We start from the raw sequence: 15876 nt of genomic DNA on the forward strand, positions 1-15876 counted from the left end.
CTTCTTCCCTAAGCTGTCTGAGGCAAAGGTTAAAGCCGGTGTCTTCGTCGGACCACAGATAAAGAAGATCCTGGAGTGCAATGAATTCCCCAAGAAGCTCACTAGTAAGGAGAAAGCGGCTTGGAACAGCTTTGTCGCAGTGGTTCGGGGCTTCCTGGGCAATCACAAGGCCGAAAACTAGTGGAGCTGGTTGAGACTCTGGTGAAGAACTACGGCACAATGGGCTGTAGGATGCCCCTCAAAGTCCATATCCTTGATGCTCATCTTGATAAATTCAAGGAGAACATGGGAGCGTACTCGGAGGAGCAAGGCGAGCGCTTCCACCAGGATATACTGGACTTTGAACGCCGCTACCAAGGACAGTATAACGAGAACATGATGGGAGACTACATTTGGGGGCTGATTTGTGAAAGTGATTTACAGTATAATCGTAAATCTCGAAAAACTACTCACTTCTAAATCTTTTGTAGTCATTTTTGTATTACTTTAGTATAAATACATGTTAATTTGGATTCATATGTTGTTTTTTTCTGACTTTATGTGAACGAAAAGACACAAATTCGCCCGTTTTCTCATTGGAAATAGGTAAATTTCAAAATATCACTGTTCTGGTCACAAAAGCAAAGTTTGTGGGGAATAATAGCCATTTTCTATACTTTTGAGGCATAAGCAATTAGGAAATAACACTTACTACCCAGGAACCAAAAAAAAAACAAAAATTGTTACACGGTGCACGTGAACTAAATCTGTGCAACCCCGTGCTCACATATTATTAAAAACTTTAAATGCATGTGAAGTGAAGTGCAATCCCTGTGCCTAAATACAATTATACATTTTAAATAACTCGTGCTGCACACACCCATTTATATCCCATGCAGCAATATCTATACACCAACATTAACACACGACACGCAACATACAACACAGAAATGCACACAGGGGTGGGGCACATTGCCACAGATGCCTATACGAAAATACATGCATACAGTAGGAATGCATGGGATGCATTGATAATATGATCAATAGTAATTTGATGAAATTTTATGACAAGTTTGACAAATGATTGAATGTTGCAAGAATGTATCTCTATGTATGGTTGCTACTGGTGAGACAACACAAAAAAAATGACTGTAGTATAGTAAATTACAAACGAGTGACTAAATAAAATGTCACTTTTATACTGAGTTGCAAGTATTGACCTCCCCCTCCTACTCCTTCAGTGCAAAATGCTTAAAGTTGTCACCAACTTTGAAACACTCAATAGTGCTGAACGTTAAGGTTACGGATGTAACCCTGGTTCCCTAAAACAGAAGACAACCACCAACAATACTTTTGGGATGCCACAGGTCATGTATTCATTTTATATCACAGCTGCCGATAGGCCCCACTGGGGAGTGATGTCCTCGGTCCCGCCTTCCGAGGGAACAAACTGTCACTCCATGGAGCTCACTTCCTCTTTTGCATCGAACTCGCGAAGGTGACCGAAGCGACCTTGCAGGTTGGTTGTCGTCTTCTCTTTCAGGGAACCAGGGTTACATCCATAACCTAACATTCCATTTCAATTCAATTCGAAGACGACCACCAACAATACTTTTGAGAAAACTATACCAAAGCCGTCGCGAGGGAGCGTGAGCGGAGACAGCAGACAAGGGATGACTCGAGATCGCAAAACCCTGGTTAGTGGTGTGAGTGTGCAACCTCAAGGACCCTCGTGCCTAATGAAGTCATAGAGGAATCTAGCACATTAGGTCAGTAGAACCTGGTAAAAGTATGCAGGGTAGCCCAGCTAGCCGCAGTACATATGTCAGATAGTGAGTCTCCTCTAAAGAGGGCCCATGATGTAGCCACTCATCTGGTAGAGTGTGCGGCCACCCGCCCAGGAGGGGGTAGGCCGGCATTAGTATATGCATTCGAAACTGTGTCTACAATCCATACACCATAACAGACGAAGAGCTGGTCAGACTGACACAGAGCTCTCGTCCTGTCAACATAACATCTCAATGCTCGAACCGGGCAGAGGGAGTTTAGTCTTTGATCCTCCTCCGAAGAAAATGGAGGGGGAGGGAAAGGCTCTAGCTCCACTGACTGATTACCTTAGAGAGGAATGCGGGTTTCGTGCGTAACGGTACCCTGTTCCCGTCATCCCAGACATGGTCTAGATCCCACTCAAGCGCCCTTCAAAAAATGGGTCACCAGGAAATGGTCGCCTGGTGACACCGAATCAACGGGGACATGGCATGCAGATATGGCTGCCAGGTAAACTTTCGGCGTAGAAGGAATTGTAGAATAGTTGCTATAGGGCAAGAGACAGGGTCATGACCCCGGGTCAGACACCAGTGTTGAAAATATCTCCACTTGTAGGCAGACAACGACCTTGTGGAGGAGGCCCTAGCGTTTTGTAGTGTACTTTCGACCGCGTCTGAAAGCCCTAAAGCGGACAGACTGTCCCGGATGACCACTGGTAAAGGGGTCAGTTCTGGGGCAGGTGTTAGCGGCAGAACAGGGGGCTGAGCCTGCTGTCTGGCCAAATACTCCGGGACTTGAGCCATCTGGTCCTTTAAATCATATATGTCCTGTGCCTGCTTTGATTGTCTCGCCTGCTGAGATGTGGGAGTAGAGCAGTCACCACGCCAGGCGGGTAGACTGAAGAGAGTTATTTATTTATTTATTTATTTATTTATTTATTTATTTATTTAGGCCTAGCGCACCAAGCGGGCGGGCCGAGACAACCGGTTGAGTCTTTTTTTTTAGCTGCAATTAGCAGGAGAAAATATCATAACAGCAGATGCTGCAGGTTAGAAAGCAGTCTGCAGCGCAAGCGAGAAAAATTAACGAAGCGCAGTTGCGCAACGATTATAGCTCAGTTCACAGAAGCTGAGTTTACTGATTCCAGGGAAGTGGCAAGCCGACTTCCAGCAATATTTTTCAAAAATAAAGCAGAGTAACTCCAGTAAAACTCGAGTGAGAGCTATTTCATACAAACTCAATCACAGCAACTGGACAGGTTAGTATCTTACCTTAACGCAGTGAGAAGCAAAAGAGGAAGTGATCTCCATGGAGTGACTATTTGTTCCCTCGGAAGGAGGGACCAAGGATGTCACTCCCAGGAGGGGCCTATCGGCAGCTCTGATATAAAATGCTCAGTGAATACCTGACCTGTGGCAGGCATATCCCAAAAGTATTGCTGGTTGTCGTCTTCGAATTGAAAAGGGAACTTAGACACACAAAGAAACTTCATCAATTCAATGACAAGCGTTTCAATTAGAGGTCTCTCTCAATGTCTTAGACTTAATTCATGTTGATATTATTACCATTTAGGAAATGCATGTACTATATTCAAAGATTCTTGTTGTTTTCAATTAAGCCAAGAACCATAAAACATTTGCATATAAAATTATGAATTCAGTTTTTGTAGCGGGGGTGGGAAACCTTTTTCCTATAAACAGGCCATTGGTCCATGGAAAAAATCCATCGCGGGCCACACACAAAATACCAACTTAATTTAGTTTAAAACACAGAAATTGAGACTACTTTTCTTTTTATTTAAATATAAAACTTTTAAGTTTAAACTCACCCGCTTTTTTTTTTTAGTGTGATGGTTGAGATTGCTTTTCCTTGGCGAACGTTGTGATATCTGCTGGCACTGAAGATGTTGCCACTCTCAACTGGTTTTGTAAACTGTCGTCTGTTAAGCTGGCACGCAGGCGGTTCTTTGCAAGCATAAACTTGGAAAATAACTGTTCACAACGGTACGTTGTACCAAATAGCAATGCAATTTTCAGCGCGTGTCTTCTCAAATTTGGAAATTCATCGGCTCCCACGTACAGTCTGTAGAATTCTGGCAGAGGCAGGTTGTTGTATTTAGCCTGAAGTTCACTGTTGCTTTGCAGTTCAATTATTTCGTGGTGAATGTCTTCAGGTACATCGACTGCTTCAACATTGAAAGGAGTGGCAAAAATGTTTAATTCAAGTTCCTTCGATTTTAGGTCTTGAAATCGCTCACTAAATTTATTAAGTCAATTTCAGCACTCCTTGGCATACTCCACTGTTGATGTTGGTTTTTGTCCCTGAAGTGTTGGAAAAGGCACTGTGTTGCATTTCCCACAGCTTTAGCTTTGCTTCAAACCATTTTATGTTTGAAAGTAGGCATGTAAGCAGCTGGTTAGGGCCTTTCAATTTTAAATTGAGCTCCGAAAGGTATTGCGTTATGTCAACCATGAATGCCAGGTCACACAGCCACTTGGGGTCACTCAACTCAAGCACAGGTTTTCCCTTCATCTCCATGAAAAGCTTCACTTCTTCCTTCAATTCATGAAACCACTTCAGCATGCTCCCTCGGTTCAGCCATCGCACTTCACAAAACTAAATCACCATATTCTGATTCAAGGTCTTTCAATAGCTCTTTAAAATTGGCGGCTATTTAATCCTCTACTTTTAATAAAGTTAATGCTCAATACTACTACAGACATAACGTCGTTCAGTCGCATGGACTGCGCGCACAGATTCTCTGTGTGAATGATACAGTGACACACACTCAACTTACTCGGATCAAGGCTGAGGCGATTCATTTCTTTCTTGATCAGGCCAACAAGTCAGTTTTGTGATCCAGTCATAGCTGGGGCACCATCAGTAGTAAGCCCACTCAATTATTAAAAAGCCTTCTCAATTGCCATTCATTGGCAATAAAGAGAGCAAATCCTTTCATGTCTCAAAACCTTGTGTGATTCCACGCAAAAAAATAGACAGTTGGGCTGTATTTGTTACATCTGTTGTCTCATCAATAGACAGAAAATATAACTCAAATTCACTCTCAGAATCTGTCAGATACATTTCAATATTCTGAGCCATATCGTGAATTCGATCTGACGCTGTTCTGCGAGATAAGCTCAAAAGCTTCAATAATTCAAGTTTCTCAGGCACCAATAAAACGGTGGTTGTGACTATGCACTCCTTTACAAACCTTTACAAACCTTCTGTATGAGGCTTAAGTTTTTTTGCAATAAATTCACTCACCGCACAGCTTGCTTGTACAACACTGTCCAGCTCTTTTCTTGGTCTTGTAAAAATAGCTTGCTGCGCATTCAAATTATTTTTCAATGCTTTAAATCGGGCAGCAGTGTGGAGTAGTGGTTAGGACTCTGGACTCTTGACCAGAGGGTCGTGGGTTCAATCCCAGGTGGGGGACACTGCTGCTGTACCCTTGAGCAAGGTACTTTACCTAGATTGCTCCAGTAAAAACCCAACTATATAAATGGGTGATTGTATGTAAAAATAATGTGATATCTTGTAACAATTGTAAGTCGCCCTGGATAAGAGCGTCTGCTAAGAAATAAATAAGAATAATAATAATAATAATAATAATAATAATTTTGTCGGCACGCAGTTGTCCCTGAAATTCTTCATATTTTATGTGCTTTGTGTTGTAGTGCCATTCTAGGTTTGATTTTTTCATGACAGAAACTGCATCGCCACAAATCAGGCTCACTGGCTAGCATTTCACCTTCACAAAAAAAAAAATCATGTGTCCATTTTTCATTAAAAACACGACACTCTGCATCCACATTCCTTCTTTTGTTTGCAGTAGCCAAGTTTTAATGAAAGAAGTACACGGTAGTAGTAGGAGCAAATTAAGAGGTTTTTTTTTTTTGTTTTTTTTTTTGCCGGGGCAAATGTCTCATGCGTTGGAACGTGCAGCACAGCCGGTGTCAGGAAATCACGCTGCCTAGCAACCACGTCATGTGCATGATGTTCAAAAATACAAAACCTGTTGCCACATATCTAACCTACCTACAACCCCATCGCTAACCTCCAAACAGTGAAAAAAAATTATTATTATTATTATTATTTATACAGTTGGGTTTTAACAGGAGCAATCTAGTTAAAGTACCTTGCTCAAGGGTACAGCAGTAGTGTCCACCACCTCGGATTGAACCCACAACCCTCCGGTCAAGAGTCCAGAGCCCTAACCACTACTCCACACTGCTGCCCTATTATTTTTTAAAAGTGACATTGTAATATATTTACAAATGTGTGCTGCGGGCCAGGTGAAATTAAGCAATGGGCCATAGGTTCCTCACCCCCGTTTTATAGTATGAAATAATTCAAATTAAGCACGAAATCTAACAAACCCAATGGTGGTTTTCAGGAGCTGTGCTCTAAGTTGGTTTGTTTTGGGTTTTTAGAGTGATGCTGCTGGGGGTCAAGGTACGCTGCTCGTACCCTCGGAAGTTCACCAAACATCAGATTTGAAGTTACTCTCTTTTAAATAAAAAGGTTAGGATTAAAATGCAATTGATAAGTTCCCTTTTTTAAGTAATAATGAACTGGGAAGAAGAGGATCTGAATACACCCCAAGTAATAATGTACTGGGAAGAAGAGGATCTGAATACATCCCAAGTAATAATGTACTGGGAAGAAGAGGATCTGAATACATTCCAAGTAATAATGTACTGGGAAGAAGAGGATCTGAATACATTCCAAGTAATAATGTACTGGGAAGAAGAGGATCTGAATACATTCCAAGTAATAATGTACTGGGAAGCAGAGGATCTGAATACATTCCAAGTAATAATGTACTGGGAAGCAGAGGATCTGAATACATCCCAAGTAATAATGTACTGGGAAGCAGAGGATCTGAATACATTCCAAGTAATAATGTACTGGGAAGAAGAGGATCTGAATACATTCCAAGTAATAATGTACTGGGAAGCAGAGGATCTGAATACATCCCAAGTAATAATGTACTGGGAAGAAGAGGATCTGAATACACCCCAAGTAATAATGTACTGGGAAGCAGAGGATATGAATACATTCCAAGTAATAATGTACTGGGAAGAAGAGGATATGAATACATTCCAAGTAATAATGTACTGGGAAGCAGAGAATCTGAATACATTCCACTGTTGTACCTTCGTAATCAGAGCGGCCTGTAGGAAAGACGCCGGTCGCAGACAGGTACATCAGCAGCACACTGTTGGCAGGAAGTTCCTAAAGATAAAGACACCAAATACAAATAAAACACAGAAAACAAAATCTATACTGCCTGTTTGAAATAACAGTTTGCAGAGGTTTGTTGAGACAAATATGGACATAAAAGGACCACATATATATTTATTAACTAAAAGTAAATAAATGAAATGCCAACCATTACAAGTCTTTTTCAATATCAGCGCCAAGATGTATGAACAATATTTTTTATGGGGATACCTTTTTAGTAAGATCAGCTAAAATATGTATACAAAATATATAAACTAGCTTTCGAGACCACAGACGTCTCTTCTTCAAATTGAAGGCAAAGAAAATTCCATTCACAATCAACACAGAATGACACGGAAAAAGGCTTCTAGTCAAAATGTTTGTCATTAAATGTATTTAGTTTCTTTTGTTATTCCTTCAAGTTAGTACCATTGAGTGATTTGCAGTTCTGGATGGAATCACTTCTATATATCCAGCAAAAAGAAAATTGCTTAAATTCACTAAATCACACACTGCACCATTTATATGATTGTAGCTAACAAAATAATTCCATTATCTTACCTGTTTTGCACTTTCATTAGGTATGTAGGTTTCAAAACGTGCAGTTTAAAAAAACAAACAGATGTTATAGCATACATTATAGTATTTTCTTGTTTACTATAATATGTATTTCCATCAGCACATTTGAGACCTATATCACAAGTGGAAGTGTACAACAGCTTTATGGGATTATTTTGTTAGCTACTATCACTTTAAATGGTACAGTAGGAGCCCTATATCTTCCAAGGTACTGTATTAATTTAAAAAACTCTGTATGTGAATGCTTTGGAAATCGGATCCAGAGTTCTTTAAATAAGGCCCATTGGTGGTTCATTACAGTAACTGAGCTAACACAATAGTTCCATACATATTCTCTACCATGAACATCCGTTTGTCAGATAGGTCTCAAATTTGCAGTTTCGAAAGAAACACCTGTTTCAGCAAACATGTATTTAACTAGAACAGGTACTGCACTAAGGCAAGTACATCTCTGTTTGCAAGCTCTTGAACTTCCTAGGTCATCGGGTCATTGGGCTCAGCTGCTTCCCCTATTGACTGACATGCTAGTGTGTGTGTGAGAATGTAAATAGTGTGTGTGGGGGAATGTAAATAGTGTGTGTGTGAATGTAAATAGTGTGTGTGAGAGAATGTAAATAGTGTGTTTGAGAGAATGTAAATAGTGTGTGTGTGTGGGAATGTAAATATTGTGTGTGTGTGTGTGAATGTAAATAGTGTGTGTGAGAGAATGTAAATAGTGTGTGTGTGAATGTAAATAGTGTGTGTGGGAGGGGAGAATGTAAATAGTGTGTGTGGGAGGGGAGAGTGTAAATAGTGTGTGTGAATGTAAATAGTGTGTTTGAGAGAATGTAAATAGTGTGTGTGTGTGAATGTAAATAGTGTGTGTGTGTGAATGTAAATAGTGTGTGTGTGTGTGAATGTAAATAGTGTGTGTGTGAATGTAAATAGTGTGTGTGTGTGAATGTAAATAGTGTGTGTGTGTGAGTGAATGTAAATAGTGTGTGTGTGTGAATGTAAATAGTGTGTGTGTGTGTGTGAATGTAAATAGTGTGTGTGAGAGAATGTAAATAGTGTGTGTGGGAGGGGAGAAAGTAAATAGTGTGTGTGAATGTAAATAGTGTGTGTGTGTGTGAATGTAAATAGTGTGTGTGTGTGTGAATGTAAGTAGTGTGTGTGTGTGTGAATGTAAATAGTGTGTGTGTGTGTGAATGTAAATAGTGTGTGTGAATGTAAATAGTGTGTGTGTGAATGTAAATAGTGTGTGTGTGTGAATGTAAATAGTGTGTGTGTGAGTGAATGTAAATAGTGTGTGTGTGTGTGTGCATGTAAATAGTGTGTGTGTGTGTGAATGTAAATAGTGTGTGTGTGTGTGTGTGTGTGTGTGTGTGTGTGTGTGTGTGTGTGTGTGTGTGTGTGTGTGTGAATGTAAATAGTAGTGCTGGGACAAATATCTGAATATTTGAATGAATTTTTTTTTTTTTTTACAGGTATTCGGATACAAAAATCAGATGTTCATATTCGCTAAAAATGACAAACCTTGCACTTATTTACCCTCACCAGAATTTGTGCGACAGTTTAAAAAAATGGCAAATGAAAAAGAGCTCTGAGTGATTAATCTATATATAAAAAAAAAACAAAAAAAAAAAACACTGAATCAGCACAGCAGCTCTCGAGCCTCTATTTAAAAGTTTTAGACAGCAAATTGTAAACAAACCAGATTATACACTCACACTCATAGTGATCTCTATGGAAAGCCATCTGGGACAAAAAAAACGCGTTGTGCTATTTCAGAGCGAGCCAGATAGGACAGAAAAACGACAGGTACGTCATTTTGAAATGTCTCGCTTAAAAAGTACCCAACTTCCTGAAAATGTTGCATAGTGATTTTTTTTATATAGATTGTATATATTATCATTGTATATATTAACGTATATTTGGTAGCATGTTGCTAACCAAAACGCTTAATTTGCTACTAGTTTGTTTATGCAGTAGCATTTTCCTGATACCTTACGCTGCAGTATATGACCCTAAGTGAACACGTACATAATTACCGGTATTATTATTTTTTTTAAACATGTACATTATTTGTATCTTTCATAAAGCGGGAAACAATTGCTAATAGAGGTTCACGATATAATACAATTTTAAAGTATGAACTTTATTTTATAGACCAAAAGTAAAATTAAACAACTGTTAAAAACATTTCAATTTTATAAGATAACAGGCAATGACCTAACAGGATATTACGTTTATTCAGGGTCTATAAAATGCTAATTTAATCTGTCATGGAGATTATTTTGTTATAATGTTAACCCTGGTTTCACTGACGGTAAAAATGAACACATAATAGGTAGATAATTATTACTTTATCAAAATTCTGACTCCAAAAAAAAAAAAAAACCCCACAGGAGCAAATAGCTAGCTATAACGCTAACATGATCCATGTAACGTCTTCCTTGTTTTATCAGTACGAATAATAGACAAAATACAATCTTGAGGTGCATTCATTTATCTATATGTTTTCTTTTTATAATAGATTATCACTAGTTGCGTATCTCCTGTGAAATGTGTGCTTTAACACAAAATATTTCATATATATATATATATATATATATATATATATATATATATATATATATATATATATATGAACATAAGAAAGTTGTTTTTTTTTAAATCGCTGTCTTTATATATGTGTGTGATTTGTTACTGAAATCCCAGTCAACAACTGAAGACTGATAAGAGGATAATTTTGTACCACTGAATTTGCAGTGATGAAACATAGCCTGTTTAACGTACTGATGGCATATCAAATGCTTAAATGACAGATATGGTGGCATTCTTGTATAACTACAAAATACATTTCGACAAAGAATTGCATTAGTTCCATTACTTAGTCGAGCACAAGGTGGTTTCAGTAAATACTTTCTGATTTAAATATAGACCTGCTATGTGATAGTTTGGGGTATTCAGTCTATTTAAAACATTAGTAGGTGTTTATTTTTTTAAAATTATTTTTTTATATAATTATTAGTGGAATAAACTGCTACTGAATAAGACCATTTTGCTACCTACTTTCCAGGCAGGTAGCAGATTCTCACTACTGCCTTAAAAAGTGAACTTCTAGCTCTGATAGTATATATTTTTGTTGTGACTGTCTGTTATACGCTGAAGAATATACGAGAAGCAAAACGGTGAGTTTTTTTCACCTTCATTTTACAAAGTCATTTCCACATTTGTTTTATTTGAAGTGTTTAAAGTTTAAATTTCAGTTTTTGTTCTTTTGTTCAGCTACACAAAGGCACAAGTAAAGCTTGTGTTATTCGTTTATAAAACGTGTCTATGGCCGCTGTTTACTGTGAAAAAACAGCAGGAATGAAAAAAAGAAATACTGTGTCAACTTTACCTACCAGTACTATTTATGTACTATTTATTTCGGGAATAAACAAAACCATGTTTAACTTGAACTGCTATTTGGCATCCTTTGTTTTGTAGTTAATTCACTGGGGTAAAGTAAGTCCTACACAACGTATTCTTTACTCCTGGGATATTTTTCTATTTCAACGTGTTACATGTTGTAAGGTCTTGCTGTAAAATAAAGGCAGACACACAGGGGCCACGGCCACGCCTCCTGCCTCTGCTGTTATGCTGTCTCTGCCTGCGTTCAGAGCAACATAATGGCTTTTATTACTTTTGTAAAACGAACTAATATCCAAACGAATATTTAAATTATGAGCGAATATCCGAACATGAAAATCCTGTGTTCGTCCCAGCACTAGTAAATAGTGTGTGTGAATGCAAACAGAGTGTGTGGGGTATGTAAATACAACAAGGACTATCTATACGACTATCAATATAGGCGGGATGGACTGCATTTAAATAAAAAGGGAACCAATCTACTCAGAGAAAGGATCCTCGAGGAGGTTCAGAAGCATTTAAAACTAGAAAAGAAGGGGGGAGAAATAAACAAAAAAACAGAAGAAAGACTACATCAAAACAAGGGCAACAACTCAGGTAAGATAGTCCTTAAATGTATTTATCTAAATGCTAGAAGTCTCAAATACAAAATGTTAGAACTTGCACTAAGAAGTAACTATGATGTCACAGGTGTTACAGAAACGTGGTTATCTGAGATTGAAGAAACGTGGTTATCTGAGATTGATGGAGACGAATATAATATTTGTGCGTATACAATGTATAGGAAAGACAAGCAGGAGAGAAGCGCTATACATCAAAAATAGTCTTGAAGCGCAGGTGTTAAATCTGGAAGAAAATATCAATGCAGAATCAATATGGGTCAGAATAATGGACAAGAATTCAAAGGGCATAATAATAGGGGCATGCTATAGACCGCCAAATTCAGATACCAAGCAAAATAATCTGTTATGCAACAGTGATGTAGTCAAGACTAAAATTGAGCCAAGACCAAGACTGAGACCGGTTATGTTGAGACTGAGACCAAGACCGAGACCGGATATGTTGAGACCAAGACCAAGCCCAAGACCGAGACCGGATATGTTGAGACCAAGACCAAGACCGAGACCGGATAGGTTGAGACCAAGACCAAGACCGGAACCGGATATGTTAAGACCAAGACCGAGACCAAGGCCGAACAGCCTCCTCTCGTTTGTAAACTTTCTTATGTTCTAAAAGTGTTTGTGTGAATGTAAATAGTGTGTGTGTGTGGGAATGTAAGGTTGGCAGGATGAGGTTAAATCTGTCCCTGCCAGAAATCACAGGTGTGGCCATTCCCAGTTAGGTAATTGATGCTAATTGGGCAGTGGCCACGTGTATAAAAGGAAGCAAAATCCTTTGTGGGAGGAGTTTGGGGGTGAGTGTTTGTGTTGTGATTTTTGTATATTACTTTGTAACAGTGTAGCGAATGCTAATGCCCAGCCTACAAGTAATTTGTTCTTTTGTTGAACCTTTTATTTTGGTCCTTGTGTCGTGTTTCTTTTGTTCCTGTTTTTGTGTTTGTTTTAGTGCTTGAACTGCAGCTTCTGTTTCTGGGTTTCTTTTCTGCCGGTAACCAGCCTGGGCCGTGACGCTATTGTAACAGACCTTAAAAAACACTGATGAGATTAAATGACCCAGGAAGTGCAACCAGACAACCCCCATATAGAAACAGAGAGCATCCTTTAACTCTCCCCAAAAAACTGCACAGAGACCTATTTAGCTAATAGAAGCGCAAAAACAAAACATGTATGACATTTACTTTGTTAGCTACAATTTGAAATGATCACTCTTGTCAATTTCAGCAATTCAACATGCAGTGAATGTTTTATTCTTGACAATTCAAATTGCACCATTATTAATGCACTGCAAAAGAAAACAGCAGGCGCATATCAAACCTTAAAGACAGCCGCATTTCAAACCTTAAAGGCAGGCGCATTTCAAACTAAAGGCAGCCGCATTTCAAACCTTAAATGCTGCGGAGAGGAATGTGTAGAGTTGGCTGAAGGTGGGCTTGTACAGCAAGTACTTGTGGGGATTCTCACGCTTGGCAGGCTTCTCGCTCGGCTCCTGGAGAAAAATCAGAACCCAGACACCTCCTCAGTCAAGCTTAAAACGTCTTTCTTTTTTTCCCTGTGATTTTTGCTTCCTTGTCACACCATCTAGCATGAAGCCAGTACTCAGCCATGCTGTTCAGCAGTAGCTCCACAACATCGACTCTCAGCACAAAACTGCACTTGAAGAGACTCTGCTGGAGCCTTGAATAGCATTCCACAAGCGAAGCTGATGAACACACAGTAAAGAATTTAATGTCTGTCAGCACTAAACATTCATTACAAACTGGTGATCATTTTTATTTGTTGTAACACATATTTACCGTGGTGCCCAAATCCAGTGATCCCCTATATTCAATGTCAAATGCTCCAATTCACTTTGATGGTATTACCACTTTGGAAATTTGATATGGATTATATCTGAAGATTCACTTATTGGTTTCAGAATGTCTGTGTAAAATATCTGGAACAAACAGTTTCTTCTTGAAATACATTTGGAGTGAATTCATAATTCGATGACCAGATCCAACCTGTCCATACATTCTAAACCGTGTTGTGTGTACCTCATTGCCAATAATAATAAGAAAGTTAGCATTGTTTTATTTGTGGGGCACATATGCCCCTTGTACCTTGAAGGGTTAAGGTTGTTAAATTAAACAATAACATGAAGAAAGAAATTGAACACAATTTTTTTTTTTTTTACTCAGATTTGCATCACAAAAATACACCTGCATTTTCTTAGAAAGGCTATGCTAAGCATTTCAAGAGCACAGTTAGTTAATGTTCCAAAGTATTGACTGTCTGTCAATACTGAAAACCTTTACAAATCAGTCAGTAACATACTGCCCCAGGTCAGCATGAGCTACATTCCATTACATATGTTGATATTCTCACTTGTGGTACATAATGTTGAAACCAAGTTTCACCACAATTAGATAAGAACCTCTAGCTATTTGTAAACATATAATAAGTGTGATGTATTTATCCCCATATGCTCTCAATAACTTTGTCTAAAGAATGGTTGAACTGATTTTTATAGGATAAATGGTTCTCTCAACATAAGTACTGTAAAACTCAAAAGTGTGAAACACTGCCTAGCCACTGTCTACTTTCAGGACAATAATGCACCCATCCACTGTGCCAGAATTGTCTACGACTGGAGTGTGACAGAAACGTAAGGCTTGTTCAATGGCCTCCACAATCCCTGCATCTTAATCCAATTGTGCATGTTTGGGATGACCCTGAATGTTGCATCTGCCATCCCGATCCTCTGCCACCCATCTGCAGCAATTGTGTGAAATATTATTTACTTATTTATTTCACATTTTTATATAGCGCCACTCCCCAATTAGAATTGGAGCACTGTACAAGGCAAAAAACATTAAAATAATTTCAGATATAGTACCATGTGATACAGATGGTACATCATAAATGGTATAAAACACACAGTACAGTACAACGTAAATATATTGCACAACATTATACACTTTGGGGCAGCAGTGTGGAGTAGTGGTTAGGGCTCTGGACTCTTGACCGGAGGGTCCTGGGTTCAATCCCAGGTGGGGGACACTGCTGCTGTACCCTTGAGCAAGGTACTTTACCTGCATTGCTCCAGTAAAAACCCAACTGTATAAATGGGTAATTGTATGTAAAAACTAATGTGTAAAAAATAAATAATGTAATTGTATGAAAAAATAATGTGATATCTTGTAACAATTGTAAGTTGTCCTGGATAAGGGCGTCTGCTAAGAAATAAATAATAATAATAATAATGTATTAAATTATTAAAACCATTCCAGCTCTCTAAAGTTACCCAAATATTCTTTGATAAAGCAACGTTTTTAATTGCTTTCTAAACAGAAGGCGGCTAGAAGAGGTTCTAATTTCCACTGGCAAATTCCATAAATAAGCTGCTCTGGCCTGAAAGGTGCGGCCTCCCAAATTAACTGGAGGAGAAAAAAGGAGGAGAAATATGGAGGGAACCATTCGAAAGTAAAATTCCTGGTATTGATTCTAACAGGAAGAACAGCTTGAAGATAGGCTGGTCCAACTCCATTTAATGCTTTATAAACAGTGCAAAGGTCTTGAAATCTATTCTCTCACGGACTGGGAGCCAGTGTAGCTCCCTCTGAACCGGAGTGATGTGGGAGCGCAGCGGAATCCCAGACACAAGGCGAGCTGCCATGTTTTGAATCCTCTGATGTCTATTAAGCTAGACCACAGGAAGGCCTGAAAAAGGGAGATGCAGTAGTCTAGCTTTGGGCTTAAAAGTGTTTGAACAACTGTCCAAAAAAGGGGACCTGGCAAAAATGGTTTAATAACTTTTAAATTACGCAAGAGAAAAGTAGAGGAACTAACCACCTGGTTAATTTGAGGGACAAATGAAAGGTGGGTATCAATAATCACTCCTAAGTTTGTAGCTTTAGTAACTACAATAGGTGTGGTTCCATTAATATTCGGAGGGATAAAATTATTCTCGAGCTTCTTGAGAGTCGCTGTCGATCCTAAGAGTAAAACCTGTTTTTGAAGGGTTTAGTTTCAACTAAATTTAAATTAAGCCAGGTATCCACCTTTGAAAGGCAGCACTCCAGTCCAGCCCTCAACTCATCAACATTGCCAGAGACACACACATACAGCTGTGTGTCATCAGCATACTGGTGGTACTGGAGTCCACATGCCTCAATGATCTCCCCCAGGGGCTCTATATAAAGATTGAATAAAACATGAGAAAGACTGGATCCTTGAGGAACCCCATATTTGACCAACGACAGCGATGACACATTGGAACCTACTGACAGCCTGCTGGTACAGTTGGTAAGAAAAGACTTAAAGACAA

At 38.8% G+C, this 15876-nt stretch overlaps 1 protein-coding gene across 5 annotated transcripts in view; it reads right to left on the reverse strand.

Moving 5' to 3' along the window:
* The window catches only part of LOC117396660 (protein SCAI), a 179986-nt gene that overhangs the window by 51944 nt on the left and 112166 nt on the right, over positions 1-15876 (reverse strand). For all 5 annotated transcript variants that reach the window (XM_059005198.1, XM_059005196.1, XM_059005199.1 and 2 more), the window contains 2 exons: positions 12955-13056; positions 6909-6987 (listed from right to left, as the gene is read on the reverse strand). In XM_059005198.1, coding sequence (XP_058861181.1) covers positions 6909-6987; positions 12955-13056 — 181 coding nt within the window. The remainder of the gene's footprint in view (positions 1-6908; positions 6988-12954; positions 13057-15876) is intronic.

This window comes from Acipenser ruthenus, chromosome 31, assembly GCF_902713425.1.
Source record: "Acipenser ruthenus chromosome 31, fAciRut3.2 maternal haplotype, whole genome shotgun sequence".
Taxonomy (NCBI): domain Eukaryota; kingdom Metazoa; phylum Chordata; class Actinopteri; order Acipenseriformes; family Acipenseridae; genus Acipenser; species Acipenser ruthenus.